General features: G+C 59.8%; 2 protein-coding genes across 10 annotated transcripts; one reads left to right on the top strand and one right to left on the bottom strand.

The window, feature by feature from the left end:
• Window positions 1–1252: 1252 nt before the first annotated feature.
• ZNF362 (zinc finger protein 362) lies at window positions 1253–11796 on the top strand. 9 transcript variants are annotated; one of them, XM_039697540.1, is made up of 10 exons: window positions 2044–2825; window positions 2858–2902; window positions 3013–3097; window positions 8105–8168; window positions 8294–8540; window positions 8624–8945; window positions 9044–9268; window positions 10053–10131; window positions 10205–10363; window positions 10435–11796. In XM_039697540.1, exons 1-10 carry the CDS (start codon window positions 2657–2659, stop codon window positions 10549–10551), a joined length of 1512 nt encoding a protein of 503 aa, XP_039553474.1. In that variant the 5' UTR covers window positions 2044–2656; the 3' UTR covers window positions 10552–11796. The 9 variants fall into 9 exon arrangements, with proteins under 9 accessions (XP_039553469.1, XP_039553470.1, XP_039553472.1 ...); XM_039697538.1 differs by lacking the exons at window positions 2044–2825; window positions 2858–2902 and adding an exon at window positions 1896–1935 and having other exon boundaries at window positions 9078–9268; XM_039697537.1 differs by lacking the exons at window positions 2044–2825; window positions 2858–2902 and adding an exon at window positions 1896–1935.
• A 1037-nt stretch (window positions 11797–12833) lies between these two features.
• Window positions 12834–21347, bottom strand: PHC2 (polyhomeotic homolog 2). Its single transcript, XM_039697487.1, is given in 13 exon segments — window positions 12834–13532; window positions 13980–14274; window positions 14772–14913; window positions 15740–15854; window positions 15979–16108; window positions 17490–17887; window positions 18916–19241; window positions 19714–19862; window positions 19864–19965; window positions 20524–20685; window positions 20773–20850; window positions 20922–21080; window positions 21160–21347. Coding segments are annotated over 13 exon segments (2355 nt in total). The 5' UTR covers window positions 21304–21347; the 3' UTR covers window positions 12834–13377.
• Between the last annotated feature and the right edge of the window lie 2807 nt (window positions 21348–24154).

The following is a 24154-nucleotide window of genomic DNA, read 5'->3' as shown; positions in this document are numbered from 1 at the left end:
TGAGGAAACTGGGGGCGTGAGGAGATTTGGGGGAACTGGAGGAGGCTGAGGAGAATGGAAGGAACTGAAGGGATCTGGCAGATCTGAGGAGATTTGGGGGGATCTGAGTGCAACTGGGGGTCTGAGGAGATCTGGGGATGTCTGAGATTTGGGGGGTCTGAGTGAAACTGAGGGTCTAGGGGGATCTGGGCATTTGAGGATCTTTGGGTGGGCTAAGAGAATTTGGGGGCTGAGGAGATTTTGGGGGATTCTGAGGATATTTGGGGAGGTGAGGACACTGAGAAGTCCTGGAGGCAGTGAGGGAAGCGTGCAGTTGAGATTTGAGGGATCTGAGACTTGGCAGGGTCAGAGGAGAACTGAGGAGATCCTGGGCATTGAGGAACTTTGGGTGGGCTGAGGGAAAACGGGTGTCTGTGGAGATGCTGGGGGTACTGAGGTGAACGAAGTGGGCTGAGATTTGAGTGGGCTGAGGAGATTTGAGGGTTGCAGAAATTTGGGTGGGCTGGTGATGCTGCGGGAGTGGGGCGGGCTGAGAACCGAGGGGATCTGGGGGATGAGGAGACCTGAGGCAGCTGAGGGAACCAGAGGGCTGAGGAGATTCGGGGGCCTGAGGGAACCAGGGAGCCCTGACAGGGCTGAGGGGGCTCGGGCGCCTGTGGAGCTCTGGGGAGCCCTGCCGGGGCTGAGGGGACTGGCGGGCTGAGGTGGTTTGGGAGGCTGAGGGAACCGGGGAGCCCCGATAGGGCTGAGGCGGTTTGGGGGGCTGAGGGAACCGGGGAGCCCCGATAGGGCTGAGGCGGTTTGGGGGGCTGAGGGAACCGGGGAGCCCCGACAGGGCTGAGGAGGTTTGGGAGGCTGAGGGAACCGGGGAGCCCCGATAGGGCTGAGGCGGCTCGGGGGGCTGTGGACACTGAGGCGCCCTCACGGGCCTGAGGGAATCAGGGGCTGCGGAGCTTTGGGGAGCCCTGCCGGGGCTGCGGGGAGCTGAGGGGCTTTGGGGAGCGGACGAGCTCTGGGGAGCCAAGCGGGCTTGCGGGGCTGCGGACACCGGGGACCCCTCCCGGGGCTGCGCAGCTCCGCGGAGCTCTCCTGGGGCTGCGGCGCTTTCGGGGGGCTGCGGGCCCCGGGGAGCCCCTCGGGCCGGGGTGCCCCAGCCCAGCTCAGCCCAGCCCGTCCCTGGGCGGGCGGTGGCGGCGGCGGGGCCGGGCGGGCCGGAGGCGGGACACCCCCCCCCCCCCGCAAATCCCCTCCCAGGTTGAGGATTTCAACTTCACTTAACCAAACTTCGCCTTTTTCCACCTCTTTTTTTCATTATTGTCATCATTATTCCACCACCCCCCCTCCAAGCAGGAAGAAGAAGGAGGAAAAGAGAGAGAAAAAAGGGGGGAAAAGGGGGGGGGACATCGAGGAAAATACCCATTTACCAGGATTTTCCCTTTTTCTTTCCCTCTGGATGGTCTAATGGAAAAGTTAATTGCAGCCGAACGTACCTACCTTTACCCCCCCCCCCCTCCCCCCCCCCTCCCCGCGCTGCTTTTTATTCATTTTTCATCTAAATCAATATTTTTTAAAAATTTCCCTCCTTTTTTCCCCCTCACCCCCCTTCCCCCTCCCCTCAGCCCTGCAGAACATGGCGTCCCCGTCCTAGCGTTTTAAAAATAAGCCGGGGCTGCCATTTTTGTTTGCCTTTTGTCTGCGAATTTTAATAAAAACGTCTGAGAATGTGGGAGAGGCGGCGGATGGAGGGGGGGTGGGGGGAGCACCCAGCCGGGCCACCCCCCCACCCCCCCTCCAAGCAGGAAGAAGAAGGAGGAAAAGAGAGAGAAAAAAGGGGGGAAAAGGGGGGGGGACATCGAGGAAAATACCCATTTACCAGGATTTTCCCTTTTTCTTTCCCTCTGGATGGTCTAATGGAAAAGTTAATTGCAGCCGAACGTACCTATTTTTCTGGATGTTGCATGTTTTGGGGGGGGAGGGTTTGCTTTTTTAATGCATTCTTGGTTTTTTTTCTGACTTTTTTTGCTTACAGGAGGTGGCAGAAGCAGCGCAGGGGCTGAATATTATCATTACCATCATCATAATCACCATTATTATAATTTTCACCATTTTAATTCCTTTTCTCCTTCCTCTTTTCCTCCTTTTCTTCGCTGTTTTCTGCATTAACTGGTTTTGTCTAGAAAAGTGGTCTCGCTGGCTGGAAGGTCTAATGGAGGGGGGAGATATTTTTTTCATGGCGTTTTTGGCAGGAATGCGGCAGCTTTAGCGAGGGACCCAAATTTCTGTGGCTGTGTCCCAGAGGTCTGTCTGTCCCTCTCCAACATATATTTAGCCATATACTATTTATACATCCATAATCTCCCGGCCACGTCGGGGGGCCTGGGGGGGGAGCTTAGAGCCGGCGTGGCCACAGTGATGGATTTGAACCCAGGCATGATGAATTTGATGATTTTGATTTCTTTTTCTCCCTTCAAGGTTGGAGGATGCTCCTTGTTGGGTTATTTTTCCCCCCCAAGCCTGCGGTCCTTCGGATAGCAGACGGGTTTTTTAACCTGGGGAGGATGGAGCAGGTGAAAGCGGCTTCGAGCCCGAGGCCTTTGAGATTTTAAAGTGATATTTTAGCAGAGAGGTAAAAAAGTTTTTTTAAGTCCCTCACGGCATGCGATTTGCCGAGAGGCGGAGGGTCCAGGGCGAGGGGATGGATTTCACCCCCAGTTTTCCAGCCAGCTCCCCATCCCTCAGCTTTCCCAACAGCTTGGGGGTGAGCGGGGCTATAAAAAAAACACCCACTCTTTTTTTTTTATTTTTTTTGTTTTGTTTTCTGTTTTTATTTTCCTTTTTTTTTTGTTTTGTTTTGTTGTTTTCTCTCTATTTTCAGGCAAAACCCCACGTTCCCACGGGTCGGGTAGGTCGGAGCCGCTTCGCTTTTGTTCCTCCGCTGTGGGATCTCGCGCGCCGGGGGCTGGCGGGGGGTTCGGGGTGTGTGAAGTTGTCCTCCTCCTTGTCCCCCCGTAGAAAAACGCCCCACGTGCAGCACCCGGTCTCAGCTAGAGCTGGAGATGGACGCGGATAAGGGGAAGCAACGCCAGTACTCGCAGAGGTGGGCATGATGGCTGGATCGAGGGGATCACAGGGAGGAAAAAAAAAAACCCTGCTTTTATACATTTATGGCTTAAAATAGCATCTAATGCAACGGTGTGCATGCATGTGATTATGTGTGTGCTTATGGGAATAATATATATATGCACACCAGAATCCAGGTATTATATGTGTGTATATATATTTCTGTATAAGCGGGGGCATGGTGTTTTTTGGGGGTGTTTTGGGGGTGTGAGGGGCTCCTTGCCTACCCCCTCTGCAGGGGGGGGACCCCACTCTCGGCGTATGTGTGACCTCTTGATATTTCCCTTTTAAGTAATGTGCCTTTATATGCATAAAATAATAATGTTCACCCTCAACCCCCCCACCTTCTGCTTTTTCCCTTAAAAATGTGGATTTTTGGTCATTGGGCGCGATGTCAGGACAAGTGCATGTTGGATTGGGTGCTCTCACTCCCTCCTCGGGGTGATCCCCTGCCTGTGCCTCGGTTTCCCTGCGTGCTGTCACCCAGGAGTGACCCCCCTGTGCTGCTGGGGGTGGGCATTTGCCCCGGGCTGATTTGCGGTGCTGGCTTTGCCTTGCGGGGTGCCTGGCTGGTCTCTTTTGCTGGGGGGGTGGGTGCATTTGAGGTCTGGGGGAGCAGGACCCCCTCAGGCTGGGCAGTGCTGTGTTTTGTGGGGCATGTGTGCCCTGTGTCTGGTGTGTCACCCCACGGGCTCTGGGTCTCCCTGCCGGCTGTCCCCATGTCCCCTCTGCTGGGTCACTGGACCCAAACTGTGGATTTGGGGTCACACTGCCTTGGCCCCCATCTTTTGGGAGTGTTGCCACCCTGGTCCCCCCTCCTCCAGCCCCGAGTTGGGCACTGTGTGGGGGTCTCCAGCGTGGCTTTGCCTCCTCTCCTGCTTGCCAGTGGTGCTTGGTTCCTCACCCTGCCCCGTGCACCCTTTTCCTGCGCAGGGACCCTTGGTCCTGGCTGGGGCTCCTTCTGGGTTGGTTTTGCTGGAAATGCAGAAGGAGAAGCCCCAGCCCAGGGCCCTTCGGGGGGCGGAAGCCGGGGGTTTAATTGGTTCCATCTTGGGTGAATTCTTGTGGCGTGCAGGCCACCCCCTCCCCGAGCCACAGGGGGCTCGCCCGGCGTTCCTGCTCCGCAGCCATGCCTGCCTTCTGCCCCCTTCGCCTTGGGGTGAATCCTCCCTGGGTGAGGGCAGTCTGGGCAGGGAGGGATGTGCGTTCCCTGAGGATGGTGCTAGATGCTGGTTCCTACCCTGGTGGCTTTGGGACGCAGGTTTTGTGGATGGGCACTTGCTTTCCCTCCAAAACTCCTCCTGCTCCAGGTGAACCCCAGGGAAACTTGTTCTTAAGAGGGGACAGGGGCCATGGCCTTGTGTTTTTGGGGGGAAGCTGAGGCATGGTGGAAGGCAGAGCTGGGCTCCCTGCCCAGGGACCATTTCTGGTCTGGCCTGTGTTGGGAAGGACGTGCTGGGATTTGGGTGGGAGCGTGCAGGGTCCATCCATCCATCCATCCATCCATCCATCCATCCATCCATCCATCCATCCATCCATCCATCCATCCATGCCCCGGCTCGGTTCTCCCCTGTGCGCCGTCTCTGGCCGCCGCCGGCTTTCCTGCACTCGCCGCTTGGCATGGGGGGTGGGACCTGTGCCCTGGTGCTCTTGCTGGGATACTCAGGGACACCAAACTCGGTGTCTTGCTTGGTTGAGGACATGTTTAGCTACCGAGGGCTGCTCTGATCACCCCACATCCCTCCCCTCACCTCCCAGACCCCCCACTTTCAGCCTGTACCAGGTTGGTGGTCGCTCACCGGTCCCTGGGAGCTGCCCCTTTTCTCTCGGCGGTGGCGTGAAAAGAAATCTCTTGTTTCTTTTTATTTCAGCGAAGGCGAGACAGAGAGGGCTGCCAAGGTAGAGGCGTTCCCTAGAGAACTGTAGCTTGACTTAGCGGCAGTTGGGTAGGAAGTTGGAAGGCTCTAGTGAGCTCGTGCCCACCCGTGCCATCATCTACCTCCCATCAATCTGGAGCCTCAGCGACACGTCTCCCCAGGCAGCTGCGCCCACCTGGCTCCAGAGGCCACCCTGTGAGTACCAACCACCGCCGACCCCGACGGCCCCGGCACCGCCGCCCCCTCGCTGCCACCGCCCCCGCTCTCCCCTCGCCACCCCCAGCCCTGGCTTGCCAGCTTCTCCCGCTCTTCCCTCCCCGTGGGTGCGGAGGCCAGGAGGCTTTTGGGCTCTTTTTAGGGTGCTGCTGCTTCCCCCCTTGGCCCGGCTGAGCGGTGATGCCGGGTACTGTGCTGTTCTGGGGAATTTGGGTTTCAGCCCGTGGTTTTGGGGCTCTGCGCATCTTCCTGCTTGCTCTTCCCACATCCCTCTCCTCTGGCTGGGCTGCTTGGGTCTCCACCATGCTTTGGGCACCCACCTTGTCCCTGGGGATAACCTCGACAACCCCTCAGCAGCCAAATCTGGTGCCTGTGGAGGATGTCAGGGGCTCTTCCCACCATGGTTTGGACCACAGGACCCCACGCCACTGGAGATGTTACCCAAGAGATGTTATCCCCTGCCCAGCCAAAAAACTGGGGGGGCACAGAGAGCCCTACCACCCCCCTGTGCCCTGCAGAGCCGGGGGGAGACGTGCCGCAGCATTCCCTACCCTTCATAATTTCCATTTTAATGGATTTTCTTTTTTTTCCACCTTTGCTGCATGTCAGCTTCCATTTTTCATAGTTAGCTGAGAATAGAGAAAAAGGGAGTTTTTATATATACACTTTTTTTTCCATCTGCCTTCTTCCCCCTCCCACTCCGTTTCCCAGCCCCAGAGAAGGGGACGCCGCTCCCGACGAAACACTGCACAATTTGTAACATTAAATCGGGACAGGAACAGGGATTTTTATAATTATTTTGGCAACGCCGACCATTTCTTCCCTCTTGTTCATCCAGCTCTGAGTGCGGTGGTTTTGCAAATAATTTCTCATTTCTTTAGTAAGCCCTCCTCAGGTGGGGGTGGGGAAACACGTGATATTTGCGCTTTTCTCCCCAAAATACCCTTTGTGCCTTTCCAGGCTGCTCCAGCTTTGCAGGAAGGATCCTGGCACTGGTGTAGGGTTGCTGCTGTGTGCTGGTGGTGGTTTGGGGGCCACGCTGGTGGCTTTGATCTGTCTGGGTGCTGCTGCCGGCTCTGCTGGAGCCCGGCACGCTGTCGGGACAGGGAGAGCGATGGACAGATGGACGGATGGGAAGGACACAGGTCACGGGGCACCTGCTGAGATGGGGGATCTGCTCCAAAAAACCCTTTTCTAATCATAGCTCCAGTTTCCTGTTTTCCCACGGCTGCTCTGGGGTGGGGGATTGGCGCCGGGGTGCTTGGTCATGCCTAGGGGGCTCAGAGCCCTCGTGCCTGAGCTCCTGCTCCCTGCCTGTCTCCATACAAGGGATTCCCTGCTGCCAGCTCTGCTTTTGTCCCTGGTTCCTGGTGTCCAGCCCCTCATGCTGGCACTGGCATCCCTCATCCCGTGCCCATTATCCCAAGAGATCTTACCTATGTGTGTATATATACACACACACACACATAGCCAGTGGGTAAAAGCTCGCTGTGGGCGGCCTGTGGGTGCATGTGTAATTACACAAAGGAGCTGGCAGCAGCTGCGTCCGTGCATGGAAGGTGCACTGAACATCCCCAGTGAATTCCTGTTCTGTGGCAGGGAGCGGGACTTTGCCTCCCCCTGTGCCACTGGGATCTGCTAAAAACCCTAAAATTTGGTGTTTGAGCAGCTGGGAGGTGACCTGGAGTGGTTCAAGACTGGGAAGGGGAATTCCCGGAGCCGATGCCTGGGTGGTGTCTGGGACAGTCTGTGGCACTGAGGTCTGCCATGAGAATCTGCTCCCATTCCTTGATACCCTGGAACACACCTTGTCCTGTGCCAGGCTGCCGCACAGCTCAAGGGCAGGTGGTTCTTCCTCCCTGCCTTGGTTTCCTCCCAAGATGAGCATGGTCCATCCCACAGCTTCTTCAGCCTGGGGTAGCTGCTGGGAAGTTACATTCTGGTGGGACCAGGATTCCCTTTCTCTGGGTGCTGCCCAGCTGCCTATGGGAAGCTCAGAGTGTGTTTGAAACCTGGGGCAGCAAGTGGGAGGAGGAAGAGGAGGAAAGCTCATCATCCCCAAATCCTGCCACCCCCAAAGCTTCTGGGGATGCATTTTGTTGGAGGCATCGCTCCAGTTTCTCCTGGAATCCTTGCAATGGCCTGGTTTGTTTTGGAGCCAGAGCTCCTGGGGGACCCTCTCCCATACATCCCATCAGGAATCTGTAGATGCTTCCCCTCGTGTCCCTGTAGTGGGATTGGCTGGGGTGGTGATACCTGGTGATGCTGGGCTGCTCTGCTGGGATCATCCTCTTGCTGCCCCCTTCCAGCTGTTTCCCATAACCCAAAGATGGATTTAGAATGAATTTTCCCAACACCTTCAAGCGTCTCCATGTATCTCCCAGCCCTGCTGGTTCCTGGTGTTGCTGTTGAGCTGCTCCTGGGTGTCACAGGCACTTCACTTGGCTTTGGAGGTGTATTTTAGGGGATTCAGCTGGGACTGCTGTTGGGTTCAGTGTGCTGCTGTGCTCGCCCTCTCCCGTGGCAGCATCCCATCCACCTCTAATCCCTTCCTGGATGGGAGAAATACTTCCAGAGCTTGGAAGACTTGGGGGTTTCCCCCAAATTTCAGCTTCCTCCTTTTCCAAACAGTGTCCTAGTGCACTCACCAGTGTTTTGTGGTCTTGGAGCAGGCAGGTGCTTGGTGTCTGCCTGATCCTACTGGAGTTTTCATCTGGGAAGGTGCTCAGGGGGTTCCCCACTTCTGCCCCCCATGCCAGCTCCCTGCCTTTGCTCAGAGTCTGGGTCTTGCTTCTTGGGGGGGTGATGGTTTTTTTGGGGGGTTCAAGGTGGAACGGGGGGGACCATGTGGCAGCCAGTGATGTCCCATAACCGCCCCCCTCTCTCCCCAGGATGGCGGAGCCTCGCTTCAACAACCCCTACTTCTGGCCGCCCCCTCCCACCATGCCCAGCCAGGTAGGACCCCTGCACTGGGATTCTGGGAGGAGGGAGGATGTGGACAGCACTGAGGGGGAGGCTGGGAGTGCCAAGGATCCCGGTTCCTCTGCCCTCACCCACCTGTCTGCCTTCTCCCCCCTCAGCTGGACAACCTGGTCCTGATCAACAAAATCAAGGAGCAGTTGATGGCGGAGAAGATCCGCCCCCCACACCTGCCTCCCACCTCGGTGGCCTCGCAGCAGCCCCTTCTGGTGCCCCCCTCGCCTGCTGAGAGCAGCCAGTCCATCATGTCCCTGCCAAAGCTGCAGCAGGTGCCAGGCCTGCACCCCCAGGCCGTGCCCCAGCCTGACGTGGCCCTGCACGCCCGGCCGGCCACCAGCACTGTCACAGGTACTGCCGCTGGTCCCGCCGCTCTGGGGGACAGAGGGGAGTGTGGGTCCCCTCAAAACTAACACTGTCACCTTGCCCACTAGGGTTGGGGCTGGCGTCCCGTGCACCGGCCGTCAGCACCTCGGAATCCAGCCCGGGAACAGGGACCACCACCCCCTCGACCCCCACCTCCACCAGTCAGAGCCGCCTCATCGCCTCCTCGCCCACCCTAATCTCAGGAATCACCAGCCCCCCCCTCCTCGACTCCATCAAGACAATCCAGGGCCACGGCTTGCTGGGAGCGCCCAAGGCCGAGCGGGGCCGCAAGAAGATCAAGGCGGAAAACCCTTCGGGACCGCCGGTGCTGGTGGTGCCCTACCCCATCCTGGCCTCGGGGGAGACGGCCAAAGAGGGGAAGACATACAGGTAGGCACACCCCTGCCCGCTGTGGGGGCCGGGGGCGATGGCGGGGAGCCCCCCCACCCCAGCCCGGTCCCTGCGGGGTTCTCCCCCACACCCTCCAGGTGTAAGGTCTGCCCCTTGACGTTCTTCACCAAGTCGGAGATGCAGATCCACTCCAAGTCGCACACAGAGGCCAAGCCCCACAAGTGCCCCCACTGCTCCAAGTCCTTCGCCAATGCCTCCTACCTGGCCCAGCACCTGCGCATCCACCTGGGCGTCAAACCCTACCACTGCTCCTACTGTGAGAAGTCCTTCCGCCAGCTCTCCCACCTCCAGCAGCACACCCGGTGAGGGCCCGCCCAGGGGCTGGGGACACTTGTTCCTGCTGGCCAGGGAGGGGCACCCCACACCCACCAATCTCTCCTGACATCCTTTGTGGCCCTGCTCTGCTTGTTGGTCCTACTGCCATCATCTCCTTCTTCGTCATCCCCCATCATCTCCAGCACCTTCATTGTCTCTGCCACACTCAGCACTCCCCCCGTGCTCATCGATTCCCCCCCACCCTGGCTGTCCCCATTGCCTTTATCATCCCCACCACACTCACCATTTTCAGCACTTCCATGGGCTCCTTCATGCTCATCATCTCCACTACCTTCATCATCCCCACCATGCCAGTCTGACTCCACAGCCTTCATCATCCCCACTGTGCTCAACATCTCCACCACCTTCATAGTCTCTGGTACCTCCGTTGTCTCCACTACCTTCTTTCCAACCACGTTCACCATTGCCACCATGCTCATCATCTTCATTACCTTTATTGCCCCCACCATGCTCAGCCATCTCCACTGTGCTTTTTCCCGCCACTTTCTTCATCCCCACCATGCCCACCACCTTCAGCTGACCCCACCATGTCATCTGTCCATGCTTGCCAGTCCATCTCCTCCACGCTCCTCAGTTTCCAGCACTTCCATCCTCTCCCAGTCCCTATCTCTCAGCCCCATGTCTCCCCCTTCTCCCCTGTCACCTCCTGGGGCACAGATGTCGCTGTGCCCACTGTGACCCCATGGATGGGACGGGCGCTGTCCCTGGTGGTGGGAGGGGAGGTGACAGTGACAATGTGTGTGTCCCCAGAATCCACACCGGCGACAGACCCTACAAGTGCCCTCACCCCGGCTGCGAGAAGGCCTTCACCCAGCTCTCCAACCTCCAGGTCAGTGTGGGGGGACCCGGGCCAGGGGCCACAGGGTCGCCGTGGTCCCCCCTGACTCCCTGTGTCCCCTCAGTCCCACCAGCGCCAGCACAACAAGGACAAGCCCTACAAGTGCCCCAACTGCTACCGGGCGTACACGGACTCGGCCTCGCTGCAGATCCACCTGTCTGCGCACGCCATCAAGCACGCCAAGGCCTACTGCTGCAGCATGTGCGGCCGTGCCTACACCTCGGTGAGCAGGGGGGATGCCCCCAAAGCTGCCCGCAGCCCCCAGCCCCCCGCTCACCCCTGTGCCCCCCGCAGGAGACCTATCTGATGAAGCACATGTCCAAACACACGGTGGTGGAGCACCTGGTCAGCCAGCACTCGCCGCAGCGGACGGAGTCACCCGGCATTCCCGTGCGGATCTCCCTCATCTAAGCAGGGAGGGGACAGGACCCCCCCAGCACCAGGAGGAGGAAGAGGAGAAGGAGGGAGAGGAGGAAGAGGAGGAGGAAGAGGAGGAGGACGAGACCCCCAGCGCCGCGGGCCGCGCCCGGGCCGTGCTCCTGCCCGGCTCCCGCAGGTTTGGTGACATCCAAAGACGGTTTCAGAGCACTTTGAATCTCTGCGGTTTGGTTTCTTTGGGGGGGGCAGTGGGCTTGGGGGTGTCCCCCCTGCCAGGCCCCGCCCCCCATTTTTGGATACAAATATATATATATATATTTATTGGCCAAGAACTTGGTGCTGCTAAAGACCAGAAATTCACCCCAAAAACGAACCGTGGATGGAGCAAAAAGCAGCTGGGGGGGGGGAAGTCCCACCACCCCCCACCCCCCCCACAGACTCTGGGCCCAAGCGCCTCCATTTGGGGTTGATTTTTAACCATTTTGGGGGTTTTTTGTGTTCTTTTGGGGTCCCTTTCGAGGGCGAAGCCGCGGGCAGAGCTGCGTCCCCCCGGTGACGGCCCCCCCATTCCGCAGCCCCAGTTTTGGGGGGCTCGGGGGTCCCCCTGCTTTGCCTTGTGCCTGCCTGTACATACCCCCTGTATAGAGCCGGGGGGCACTCCCCCCAAACTCATCTATATTCTGTACTTTTTGGTTCATTTTGGATATTAACTGTGTTATTTTTTATACACTTTTTAAGCCTTAACTCAGCGTTTCTTTGGGGTTTTTTGTTGTTTTTTGTTCAGGGTGTTTTATTTACCTTTTATTAATTTTTAACCCCTCTGTTATTTTTTACCCTCCCTATTATTTTTACCCCCGTCCCCTTATTTTTTACCCCCCATTATTTCTCCCCTCAATGTTGTACGATATCAATATTGTAACCTTTTTTGTCAGCATGTTAATACTGTGTAAATATGCCTCTTATACACTTAGCCCCCCCTTTTTTCTCCCCTTCCCCCAAATTTTGGGGCTTTTTTATTTTCCTCGCTGCCCAGCCAGGCCAGGCCTCCCTAGAGCTAGTTGGTACCTTATTAAAAAAGGGAAAAAAAAAAAAAAAAAGAAAAAAGAGGAGAAAATGGACAAAACGTTGCCCCTCTCCCTGTTGTCGCCACCCCCTCCTGCATTGTGGTTCCTGGAGAAGCTGGGCAGGCCACGGCCTCACAGTGTGGAAAAGGAATGAACCCCCCAGCCCAGCCCCTTTCCAAAAAAAGAGAATAAAAGAGAACAAAAAAAAAGACCAGAACAGGAATTAATGAAACTGGGGGGTTGTGATTGGGGGGGAGGGGAAAGATGGGGGGAGGGCACTCCCCTGTGGGGACATCTGGGGACACAGGGGGGCCTGGTCCCTGTGGGGCTGCAGGAGGGGAGGTGAAGCTGTGGGTCACCTCAGCAGGAGCATTGTCCCCAAGTGTCCCCAGGGAGAGGGGTGTGGGTGACCCACTGCTGGGGACACCAGCTCTGGGGACAGTCCACTCTGGCCACCACTGCTGGGGACATGGGACACCTCACCATGGCCACAAACTCTGGAGAGACTTGGGGACCCTCTGGCCACCTGGGGACCCTCCAGGAACCTGTCACCACCTCCAGGGACGCCTCACCGTGGCCACAGCTCTGGGGTCACTACACTGTAGCCACCAGCCTCAGGGACATGGTACCAAGGATGTCTCACCTCCGTGGCCACCAGCTCTGGGGACACCTCACCACTGTGCTTATCAGCTTTTGGGACACACTGCTACCAGCATCAGTGCTTGGGGACACTGCGCCATGGCCGTGTCACCACCACAGCCACCAGCTCTGGGGACACCTCAGTACAGATGCTCCATCCAGGGACCCCTCCCCAGGCCCATCAGCTCCAGGGACGTGCCACCACCCCAGGGCCATCTCCAGGGATGTGCCATCACCTCTCCTCCTGTGCCCCTCCCCACGACTTCAGGACCTGTGTCCCCCTGAGCACTGTGACTTGGGGGTCACCTGGAGGTGCCACTGTCACCACAGGCTCCTGGGAGGGGAACATCACCCCCAGCTCCCAACGTGGGGGCAGCAGGGACCCCCAGGTCACACAGCCCCAGCCCTGTCCCCACTGCCCTCAGGAAGTCCCACCACCCACGGTGGCACTTGGAGACACCCCCCAGTTGCTGCCTTACTTTACATGAGAAGAAATTTGGAGGTGGGAAGTGAAGAAAACTGGGAGGGCCCCAAGTTGTTTTTTTTTCAGTGTTTATTAAAAACAAAAACAAAAAAAACAGGAAAAGGGGGGGTGGGACCATGTGTTTTTTTCAATTTTTTTTTCCTTTTCTTTTCTTAAAAAGATCGTGCTGGCTGAGGGGGGAGTGGGGGGGTCCTTACCTGCCTGGGGGGGACCCCCACCACTGTCCTCTGCTAAGGTGCCCCCAAAAGCAGCCCAGAGTGTGGGGGTGTGTGTGACTGGGGGGTGACGCCTCCTCCGCGCCCCCCGCCTCTCCCTGACCCCGGGGGGGGCAGTCCAAGCCTCCCTGGGGCCCCAATCCCAGCTGGGGGAGGGAGCACACGTTAAGGCAACCGTCCTGCTTGGCTCTGCTGACCTGGGGGGGACACGGGGAACGCGTGGGGACCCCCCTCCCTGCTGCAGAAGGGGGGGTGACCCCCCAAAACTGGGGGGGGGGGCTCTAGAGCTACGGGCTATTTACACCCCCCGGGGGGGCAGGGGGGGCTGGGTGTGCTCACAAGTGTCTCCCCCCCTCGCCCCCTCCCCGGGGCCACGCTGGGGGGTCGGGGGTCCTGCGGGGCTCCCGGGAGGGTCAGGGGTCCCACAGGGGGGGAGCGGGGTCCCGTGGCCCCCCCCTCAGGAGTCCTTGAGCATGTTGATGCGGGCGTAGATCTTGAGCGCGGGGCCCAGCTTGATGTTCATGGTGCTCATGAGATGATCCTCCTTGAGCAGCAGCAGCGCCTGCCCGTCGATCTCCTGAGCCCGGAACTCCTCCGCGATCTCCTGGCAGCCTGCGGGGAGGGGCAGCATCAGCAAACCCCCTCAGGGCCCCCAAAATACACCCAGGGGCTTCTCTGTGCTTAAATCCCCCGAAAAATCTGTTTAGGGAGTTATCATATGTAAATCACCTCCTCCAATTATCCTGGAGGTTTATTTGTAAGTCTCCCTGCAACCCCCAAAATATTAATGGGTTTGTGAGTAGAATTTATCCCCCCCAAAAGATTTATGGGGTTATCTGTAAATCATCCCCCAAAAATAGCAGATTATCAGTGTGTAAATCCTACTCAAAAATAGATATATGGGGTTCTCTGTGAATAAATCTCTCCCCAAACCCACAATTTTGGAGTTATCCTTGAGCAGATCCCTCCTTGACCACATCCTGAGAGACCCAAGTCTTCCCAAAGCACAGTGCTGGGTGTCTGTGGGAAGATCCCTGCCCACCCCGGGCCGTTCCTCACCCGGCAGCGAGCGGATGAACTCGTAAACGTCCTCCACGTTCCACTTGCTGGGCTCGCTGGGCAGGAAGCGGTGGCCGAGGCCGGGCAGGTCGCGGCCGTGCACGTCGGGCAGCTCCATGTCCCGCAGCTCCAGCTCCCGCTCCCCCTGCCGGCGCCGGGACGTGGAGGAGCTGGCCGAGATGGGCGACAGCGGCTCCTCGTAGCTGGAGTTGTCAGAGCAGCGGCTGGAATCCTCCTGGCTGTGGTTGAGCTGCAACGACGCCGTCACCGACCCCGCTGGGACGGACCCCGGGGGCTGCGGGGGCAGTGCTGGCCTCAGCACCTGCCCCACGACCCCAAAGTTCAGGGACAAACCCCAGCCTCGCGTGCACCCTGTGCTCCCAGAACCCAGGGACAAACCCCAGGCTTGGCACCCACCCCATGTGCCCCCAGCCGAGGCCAAAACCCGGCCTCAGTGTCCCCATAACTGGGGGTAAATCCTGTGCTCAGCACCCACCCTGTCCCCCCAAAAGTCAGGGACAAACCCAAGGCTTGGAGCCCACCCCACATTCCCAAAACTGGGACCAAATTCCAGCCCCAAGGCCAAACCCAGGGGACAAAGCCAAGCCTCAGTGCTCACCCCGTGTCCCCATAACTGGGAGTAAATCAGTGCCCACCCTGAGCCCCCAAAAGTCAGGGACAAACCCAAGGCTTGGAGCCCACCCCACATTCCCAAAACTGGGACCAAATTCCAGCCCCAAGGCCAAACCCAGGGCCAAACCCAGGCCTCAGTGCTCAGGCCAGGTCCCTCACCTGTTTCTTGCTGTCCTTGCTCAGGGGGGGCAGGGTCCCTTTGCAGCTGCGGCGCCGCCCGTGGGGGGGCCCTCCTGGCTTCTGCAGTTTGCTGCGGTCTGGGTGGAACAGCCCCACCCTCTTCGTGCAGCCCACGTTGTACCTGCACGGAGCCGGCGGTCAGGAAGGGTCCCCACTGCAACCGGGGGACTTTGGGGCTGCCTCTACCCCACTGACCAAGAGGGGAAGGGTGGATTTTGGGGTTATCCCCACCATAGCAAGTGGATTTTGGAGTTACCCTTCCACCACTGGGTGGATTTTTTGGGATTACCCCTCCCACGCTGAATGGGTTTTCAGGTTACCTTTACCCTGGCAGGTGGATTTCTGGGGCTACCTCTGCTCTCAAGTGAATTTTGGGGTACCTCTACTCCACTGAAGAGAGTCCAGATGGGTTTTGGTGTTACATCTGCTGTCAGGTCGGTTTGGGGATGCCTCTACCTCCACCCAGCTTGGGTGGATTTTGGGGCTACCTGTACCTGGCTGAGGAAGGGGCTGGATGGATTTTGGGGTTACCTTTACCCCACCAAGGAGGGGATGGATGAGTTTTGGGGTTACCTTTACCCCACCAAGGAGGGGATGGATGAGTTTTAGGGTTACCTTTACCCCACCAACAAGGGGTTGGTGGGTTTTGGGGTTACCTGTACCCCACCAAGGAGGGGTTGGGTGGGTTTTGGGGTTACCTGTATCCCACCAAGGAGGGGTTGGGTGGGTTTTGGGGTTACCTGTATCCCACCAAGGAGGGGTTGGGTGGGTTTTGGGGTTACCTGTACCCCACCAAGGAGGGGTGGATGGGTTTTGGGGTTACCTGTACCCCACCAAGGAGGGGATGGATGAGTTTTGGGGTTACCTGTACCCCACCAAGGAGGGGTTGGTGGGTTTTGGGGTTACCTGTACCCCACCAAGGAGGGGTTGGTGGGTTTTGGGGTTACCTCTTGGCACAGGCCATGGAGCAGAAGCGCTTGGAGCGCTTGAACTTGTAGGCGAAGTCAACGCGGCCGCAGAGCTCACACTTCAACTTGGGAGGGTTCCCCTCCTCTTTGGATTCTGGGGGGCGTGGAGGGACACCCAGAGAGAGAAACCAGCCAGCTCAGCCGGGCGCCCCGGGGCAATCCCGGGATTTGGGGGCAATCCCGGGTAAAGCCGGGGGCTCCCAGGGCCCGGGCGCTACCTTGCAGGTAGGGCTCCTCCATGTCCGAGTCGGTGGTGGTGGTGTTGTCCTGCGCTGGCAGTTTGTCCGGCAGCAGCTCCTGTGCATACTGCTTGTGCAGGGCCCCCACCAGCAGCGAGGAGCGGCCCACCTGCGCAACACACCCGGCTGCACCCCTGCCCCAGGGAGCCCTCCCCAGCCCCCAAGCAGGGCGAGGCTGAGCAGGGATCGGGGATTTGTCACCAGGCACAGCCCTGCCCCTCCTGGGTGACGGTGACACGGGGGGATGTGGGGTCTGGCTGTTCTGAGTGACCCATTCCCGACCCCTCAAACACAGGAGCAGGGATATTACCAGGAATGATTCCACCCCTTCCTGGGTGCTGAAGTGCTCAATAACACAGGCAAGGGTTTGGGGGTTCATAATTGGCAAAGTGACCCAAAACCCCCCAAATCCCACCCCCCTTCCCAATCCCTCAGCTCCAGGAAGGACAGCAGGTATGTACCAGGAACAGTTCTGTCTCTTCCCAGATGGTGGAGATGCTCAATAACATGGGTGAGGATTTGGGGGCTCAGGATTGTCTGGGCATCCCATTCCCAACCCCCCTCTTCCCGATTTCCCACATCCAGGAACGAGCACAGGTGGAGGGGGATACATTACTGGGAACGGCTCAGCCCCTTCCTGCACCATAAGGAACTCAAAAATGTGAAGATTTGGGGATTCACAATGGTGTGGATTCCCAAGCCCCCAAACCCAGAAGCAAGGAGAGGGGAATGCATTCCCAGGAATGCTTCTGCCCCTTCCTGCACAGTGAACACGTGTAACATTTGGGGGTTCACAATTGCCTGGGTGCCTCACTCCCAACCCCCCAAACAGAGAAGCTGCCCTCCCACACACACAAATGCAGGGACAAGGATAGGGATTGGTGGATACGTTACCAGGAACAGCTCAGTCCCTTCCTGAATGATGAAACACTCAGCGATGTGGGGGAAGGTTTGGGGATTCAAAAGGCCTGGATGCCCATTCCTAACATCCCTCTGGCCCAGAAACAGGGCTGGGGAGGGGGGACACCACCCTAGGAACATTTCTGCCCTTCTCTCATGAAGCTCTCAGCACACGGGTGGAGGATTTGGGGGGGGTAATAATGTTTGTTTGGATGCCCCATTCCCAAACCCCAAATTCAGGGACAAGGATGCAGAGGAGGATATACATTACTGGGAATGGCTCTGCCCCTTCCTGGATGACGTCCTCGATGAAATGGGTGAGGATTCGGGGCCTCACGGTGGTGGGTGCTCCACTCCCAACCTCCCAAACCCAGCAAGAAGGGCAGGGGCACCGGGATACGCTACTGGGAGGGGCTGGGCCCCCTCCCGGGTGACAAAACACCGGATAACGCGCGGGGATCACCCCGCGGCCCCGGGAGCAGCGCGGCCGTTCCCCGCACGATCAGCGGGGCCGATGCGGGGGCTCACGCCCCGGAGCCCGGAGCGCTCCCCCCGCCCCAGCCCGGCTCCGGGAGAGCGGGATACGTTACCGGGAAGGGCTCGGCGCCCTCCTGGATGACGAAGCCCTCGATGACGTGCGTGAGGATCTGGGGTTTCACGATGGCCTGGGGCGGTTTGTTCTCACCATTGTGGGGGGCGGCGCCGGCGACGGTGGCGGCAGCGCTGCCGGAGCCCGAGGTCATCCCGGGAATGCGGGGCTGCGCATGGAGGCGCTCGGGGGGCTCTGGGGACAGCGGGCACACGCGGTGAGGGGCGGGCGCTGACGCCGCGCTGACGCGGGGCCGCGATTTCCATACAGCTGGAACGGGAGCAGCTGCCGCCGCTCCCAGCGCCGCCCCGGCGGCCCCGGGGGGCGGCGAGAGCGGCCGCGGGGCCCCGGCACCCCCGGGCAGTCCCGGCGGGCGCCCTCGGGGACCCCGAGGGACGGCTGTGGCGGCAGGGACACGCGTGGGGCAGGGTCAGGGCAGGGGGCACGGGGACATGCACCTGCACGAGTGGAGTGTGCACACCTGTGCAGGGGTCACACGTGCCTAGGGCGGGCATGCACATGCACACACGCGTGTCACGTCGGGCACGCGTGTCCAGACACACCTGATCTGGCACGCACATTTGCACACGTGTGCAAGGAGCCTGTACACACCCCCACAAACACACGCGTGCACGGGGCTGGCATGAGTGTCACACACATGCACGGGCCAGCACACGTGGATTGAGCACAGCTGCACACACATGTGAGCTGGGCAAGCACGGCTGCACTCATGTGCACCGACCTGGAGTGAGTACGCACACACATGCAGGGAGCAGACACATGCACATAGGCACACATGCATGTGCATGCATCTGGCAAAGCTGTGCACACACACTGTATGGGTCCAGGACACACATGCACGGTCAGACATACAAGATCAAACACAGATGTGCACACACACACAGGGATCAGCCACATGCTCCCCGTGTCACAGGCACACACAGCCACGTAAGTGCCATGGATGGAGCAAGCCTGCACAGGTGTGCATGGAGCAGGTACACGCATGCAGCGTGGCACGAGCGTGCACACCTGTACACCTGCAGACTGACGTGACAACTGGGCCCGCATGCACATTGCAGGAACACACATGCACACACGGGTGTGCAGGGGCTGTGCACATGTGCACACAGCTGACTCCCCAACATCCCCCACTCCCACCCCGGTGTCCCCATTCCTCCTTCCCTCCCCTGAGCTCCCCCCACCGAGGGGCTTGGGACCCCTCACCGTGGGGGTTTGGGGGCAGTTTGGGGGCCCCCCACGATGAAGGTTTGGGGAGGTCGGGGCCCCTCACAATGAAGGTTTGGGGGCAGTTTGGGGGCCCCCCACGATGAAGGTTTGGGGAGGTCGGGGCCCCTCACAATGAAGGTTTGGGGGCAGTTTGGGGGCCCCCCACGATGAAGGTTTGGGGAGGTCAGGATGCCCCTCACCGTGGGGCCGGCGGGCTGCAGCTGCAGGATGACAGCCGAGGCGTGCTGGAACTTGCGGGGGGCAGCGTGGCAGCCAGGGTGCCCGTTGGGGGGGCCGCCCTCGCCCCCCGCTCCCTGGGGGAGCCCTGTTTTGGGCTGGGGGCCCGGGCCGGGGCTGGCAGGGGGCAGGGGCTGGAGCTGGGGGGCTGTGGGGGGCCCCGAGGGAGGCTGCCCACGGGGGCCCAGCTGCTGCTGCTGCTGCTGGATGACGAACTGCTGCTGCGGCTGCGGCTGCATCGGCTTCGGCGGCTGCTGCAGGAACTGGGGGGGCTGCAGCGGGGCATAGGCTGTGGGGACAGCAACGGGGACAGAGATCCCCCTCACCACCAGCACCTCAGCCCCGCGGGACCCACCCCAGGATCCCCCTCCAGGCGGCTGCTGCTCACTCTGTATCTGTTCCCTCTGGGGCCCTCGGGCAGTCAGCTCTGATGTGGGAAGCTGCACTCAGGCTCTCCCGGGGTGGGTCCCCAGTTTTGGGAGCCATGCCAGTGCAGCACCCCAGGCTCCAGCACTCCACAGAGTCCCCTGCCTCACACCCTCGCTGCCCCAGCCCCCTTCACCCCACAGGACCCTGGGATCCTATGGGTGCTGAGACCCTCCCGAGCAGGGCCCCTGCCAGTGAGGGGACGGACCCACACGGTCCCAAACACAGGCAGGTGCCAGCGCTCAGGACACAGCAGCGTGGGCCATCGCTAGGGCTCAGAGAGCCCGTGACTCCCCCAGCACCCAGGGGTGTCCCCGCCCCGGAGCAGCCCTTACCTGGGGTGACGAGCGGGTGGGTGGCAGCGGGGGCGGCGCTGCGGGCCAGGGCATGGGCGCGGCCCTCGTGCCCCTCGGCCTTTTTGAGGTGCTCGGCGGGGGGCTCGGGTGGGGGCCCCCGGGGGGGGCCAGCCCGGGGAGGGGCACCCCCGGGGTGGTGGGTGGTGGGGCGGGTGGCGGGGCCGGCGGAGGGGCCGGCGCGGGGCTCTCGGGCCGGACAGCGCTGACGGGGCCCGTGGGTGTGAAGATGAGCTGGGGACAGGGAGAGTGGGTGCACAGCTCACCACGTCGGGGTGGCACACCCTCTGTGTCCCTACAGGGTGGCACAGGGGTATCTCTCTATCCATGTAGGGTAGGAACGGGCACTCCCGCTGTGGGGGACGGCACCCTATAGGGTCCCAACACCCCCCCCAAAGGCAAAGAGCACCTGCTTGGGTACCTCCAATGGGGCTCTGGGTGCCCTGTGGGGTCTGGGCATCCCCAGTGGGATGGGGTTCACCCTATACGGGGGCTGGGTTCCCTCAGCTGAGTGAAACCACGCTTCACTGTGTGAAGTCTGCACACCTCACAGCAGGGTGACAAGCACCCTGTGGGGTCCTCAGACCCCCAGGAGGGTGGGGGGGCACCCCAAAGGCTCTGGGCACCCTATGGATTCCCCATGGGTCCCAGGCATGCCACGCAGAACAATGAGCACCCCTACAGTGTCATAGCATGGCCACGGGCGCTCTGTGGGTCCCGGTCACCCCACAACAGGGTGCTGGGCACCCCCTCAGGATGCTGAGGCATTGCACGTGCCAGCCCCACCCTTACCATCTGTGCCCGCAGGTACATCTGGGCCTGGCTGGCGGTGAGGGCGGGTGAGGCAGTGTTGCCCAGCAGCACGGCCTGCTGGGCGATGCCCGACGCCCCGGGCCCCACGCTCTGCGCCCGGTTCAGCAGCTGTGCCGCCGCCGGCGACGTCGCCAGGTTGATCTGCAATGGGCCACCAGGAGAAGGTCGGGGTGCTGGCACAGGTGGGCACGGGCGGGGTGGGGGGTGCCGAGAGGCTGAGGGACTCACCGTGGGCTGCTGTGCCGCGGCTGGCTGGGTGCCATTGCCCCCCGAGGAGCTGCTCTGCCGGTTCGCCGCCAGGCTTGCCTTGGGGAAGAGCGGAAGGTGAGGGGTGTGCCAGCCCCGAGCGACCCCCCATGCCCATGGGGTGCCCGTACCTGCTGCACAGCGGCCAGGCTCTGGAGCTGGGCGCTGGTGAGGTGCTGCTGCTGGAGCGCGGCCGTCTGCAGCATGAGGTGCTGCTGCTGCGCCGCGTACATCTGCTGCAGGTACTGCGCCGCCGTGTTGGGCTGCCGGTGCAGCGCCTGCTGGATCACCTTTGGGGAGGAAATGTGGCCCCGGGCTGCGCCGTGCCCCCCCGGTGCCCCCAGCCCCCCGGTGCCCCCAGCCCCGTACCTGCACGGTCTGGCGGTCGGGGATGCCGCTGTAGACGGAGATCTGGGGCCCGGGCGGGCGCGTGGCCGCGGTGCTGGCGGGCGCCGGGGCCGTGCCGCTGGCGCTGCTGGCGGGAGCTGGAGCTGGCAGCTGCTCATTGTCCATGGCGGGGCCGGGCCGGGTGGTGGCAGTGGGTCAGGCTAGAGCTGGGGAGCAGTGACACAGTGAGGGGGAATCCATCGGGTCCGGGTGGGGAACGGGGGGCTGGGGGAAGGTGGGGGAGAGAAGAATGATGGGAGACCCTGAGGCTCATCCTCCTCCACTAAAGTGGGGTCAGTGCCCCAGGAAAAGGGAGGATGGACAGCAGGATGGACAGAACAGAGGGAAGGAAAGGACAGGAGGAAGCATGGACAGAGAGAGATGGAGGTGAGCAGGTAGGGATGGACAGACGGATGGACTGGAGGAAGAGAGGGATGAAGGGACAGACAGACAAAAGGAAATGAGGAATGGAGGGAAGTAGGAAAGAGACGGATGGAGAGAAGGAAATGAGGGAAGGAGAGGAAGGAAAGAGAGAAACCAAGGGAGTTATGGAACTAGAAAAGGGTAGACATAAGGACAGGTGATAGCAGGTAAAGGATGAAGGGTGGAAGGACAGAGAGAATGACAAACAGAAGGAAAGGGATGGACAGAAGGATGGATGGAAAAGGAGGGACAAATGCAAGGATGGATGGGCAGAAAGGAAAATGAATGGGAGGAGGGAAAGAAAAAAGGATGGACATAAGAACAGAAATAAGTAAGGAAGAAGAGACAAGGACAGGAAAGACAGAAGGAAGGGTCAAGGATGGAAGGAAGGATGGACAAGAGGACAAACAATAAATGACAGACAGAAGGAATGACGGCTCTAAGAATGGAAGGAAGGAATGATGGATGGATAGAAAGATGGACAGAATGAGGAAAGGATCCAGAGATAGAAGGAAATGCTGAAAAAAAGCAGGAAAGTGAGGGACCAAGGGATGGAGGGAAGAACAGACCAGACAGGAGGGAGAAAGTACGGACAGATGAAAAGACACAAAAGGGAGGAAGGGATGGAAGAAAGGCTGGATGGACACGGAGAGGGATGCAGGGATGCAAGGAAAAATGGACAGAGGAAATGGATGAGAGGAAAGGCAGGTGGAAGGAAGAGGGATGAATGGATGGCAGGAGGGGGACAGACAGCATGACAGAAGGGCAGGAGGAAGATGGGGACAGTGCTGTGGGGGCTTTGTGGGTGGCACCTCTGTCACCACTGCCACTGTGGTGGTCATGAGACTCCATGGTCACCGACAGCCACCCACGGCCACCGCGCTCCACCCGTGTCACCCGTCTGAGCCCCTGCGGTGCCACCACAGCGGGACCAGGGACAACAGTGTGGGACACTGGAGACTGGACAGCAGCCACTGAGGGTGGCCTTGGTCACCATGCCACAGCACGGCCCCAGCAGGCCATGCCAGCCTGGCACATGAGGGACGTGGCAGCAGCGATGTCCTGGCCTCGTGTAGCCCATGGCTTTGTCCCCTGAGAAGCCACTGTCGCAAAGCACAGGGTGGCACACGTGGCCTGTGACACTCCCCACCCTGGGGTGTGCACCCACGGCAGTGCTCAGCATCAGCTGCAGAGGCCTTGGGCAGCACTCTTCCCATGGAACAGCCCCAGACCTGCTCCTGCTGCTCTGCTGGCACTGAGCTGGCACGGGGTCCCCGCAGTGACAGACACAGAGGGGTCACACCAGCCCCATCTGCAGTCAGTCCTCCGGGGGGGCCAAGCCCAGGAACCCCCCACAGCTCCCACCCTCCTGTCCTCACCCACACCAAACCCCACCAGGGAACTCAGGGGGTCAGATGGGGATACCTCACTTCTGACACAGAGGTTGAACCCCGAAACCATTACACCCACCCAAAATAACAAAAAATGGAAGATTTTGGGTACTGCTGGGACCCACTGGGGTGGGGGAACGGGGGGGTCCCACACCAGGACAGGAGGAGCTGGGGAGCTGGAATTCCCTGAGCTGAGCCCAAAATGGGGGTGGCAAACAACGAGGGGGTAGGGAAATGTTGGAGGAGTGGGATGGGATGGGGATACAGACAGGGTGTAGGGGAAATATGGGATATGGAGGGGGAAGACGGGAGTAAGCAGCAGTGTGGAGCAATGTGGGGGGAATAATGTGGGGGCTCAGAGTAAGGGGGGATGCAAAGTACTGCTGAAGGTGGGATAGAAAAGAGAGGGGGTCAGATAAAGAGTAGGGATTGGAAAATTATGATGGGGTGGGAATAATGATAAGAGGAAGCAAAAGCAGAAGGGGGGGAAATAATGGGAAAGAGCAGAAAACACTAATGATGGGGTTGGACAGAAGTGAGGGAGGTCAGAGATTACACTGGGGGGTCAGAGGTAACAGCAAGCACTGGAATATGATTGGGGTGAGCAAAAATAATAATAAAGGGGTGCAGGACAGGGAGCAGCAGGGTATGACACAGGGAATGATAAGTGGGTGCAAAATAAGAGGGGGGGATGCAAGATCCTGGCGAGGGGTGGAAAACACTAGTGGGGGTGGGACAGAAAAGAAAAGAAGGGGTCAAATTTAATAAAAAGGGAGTAATAAAAGAGCAGGGACTGGAACATGATGGTGGGGGGTGGGAATAACACTAACGGCGCAAAATCAGAAAAGGAGGTGGAAGATGGGGAGTGGGATATGATGGCAAGGGCTGGGATAGATGACAAGGGGGTCCGATATAGCATAGGGCTCCAGAGATAACACGGGGACACTGGAATATGATGGTGGGCGGTGGGCAATAATAACAGTGATAATAATAATAATAATAAGGGAGTCCAGAACCAGAGGAGGGGGTGCAGCAGAAAGGGAAGGAGGGGAGACGCGGATGGGAAATGGGGGCTCCACGGGGGGCGGGGGCCACGGCCCCGGCTGGGGAAACTGAGGCACGGCGGGTGCGCATGCGCGGCCCCCCCTCCCCTCATCACCCCC

This window comes from Passer montanus, unplaced genomic scaffold (assembly GCF_014805655.1).
Source record: "Passer montanus isolate IOZ18808 unplaced genomic scaffold, ASM1480565v1 scaffold118, whole genome shotgun sequence".
NCBI lineage: Eukaryota > Metazoa > Chordata > Aves > Passeriformes > Passeridae > Passer > Passer montanus.
Note: the sequence above shows the minus strand (reverse complement) of the source record. Positions and strands in the feature narration are given on the sequence as shown.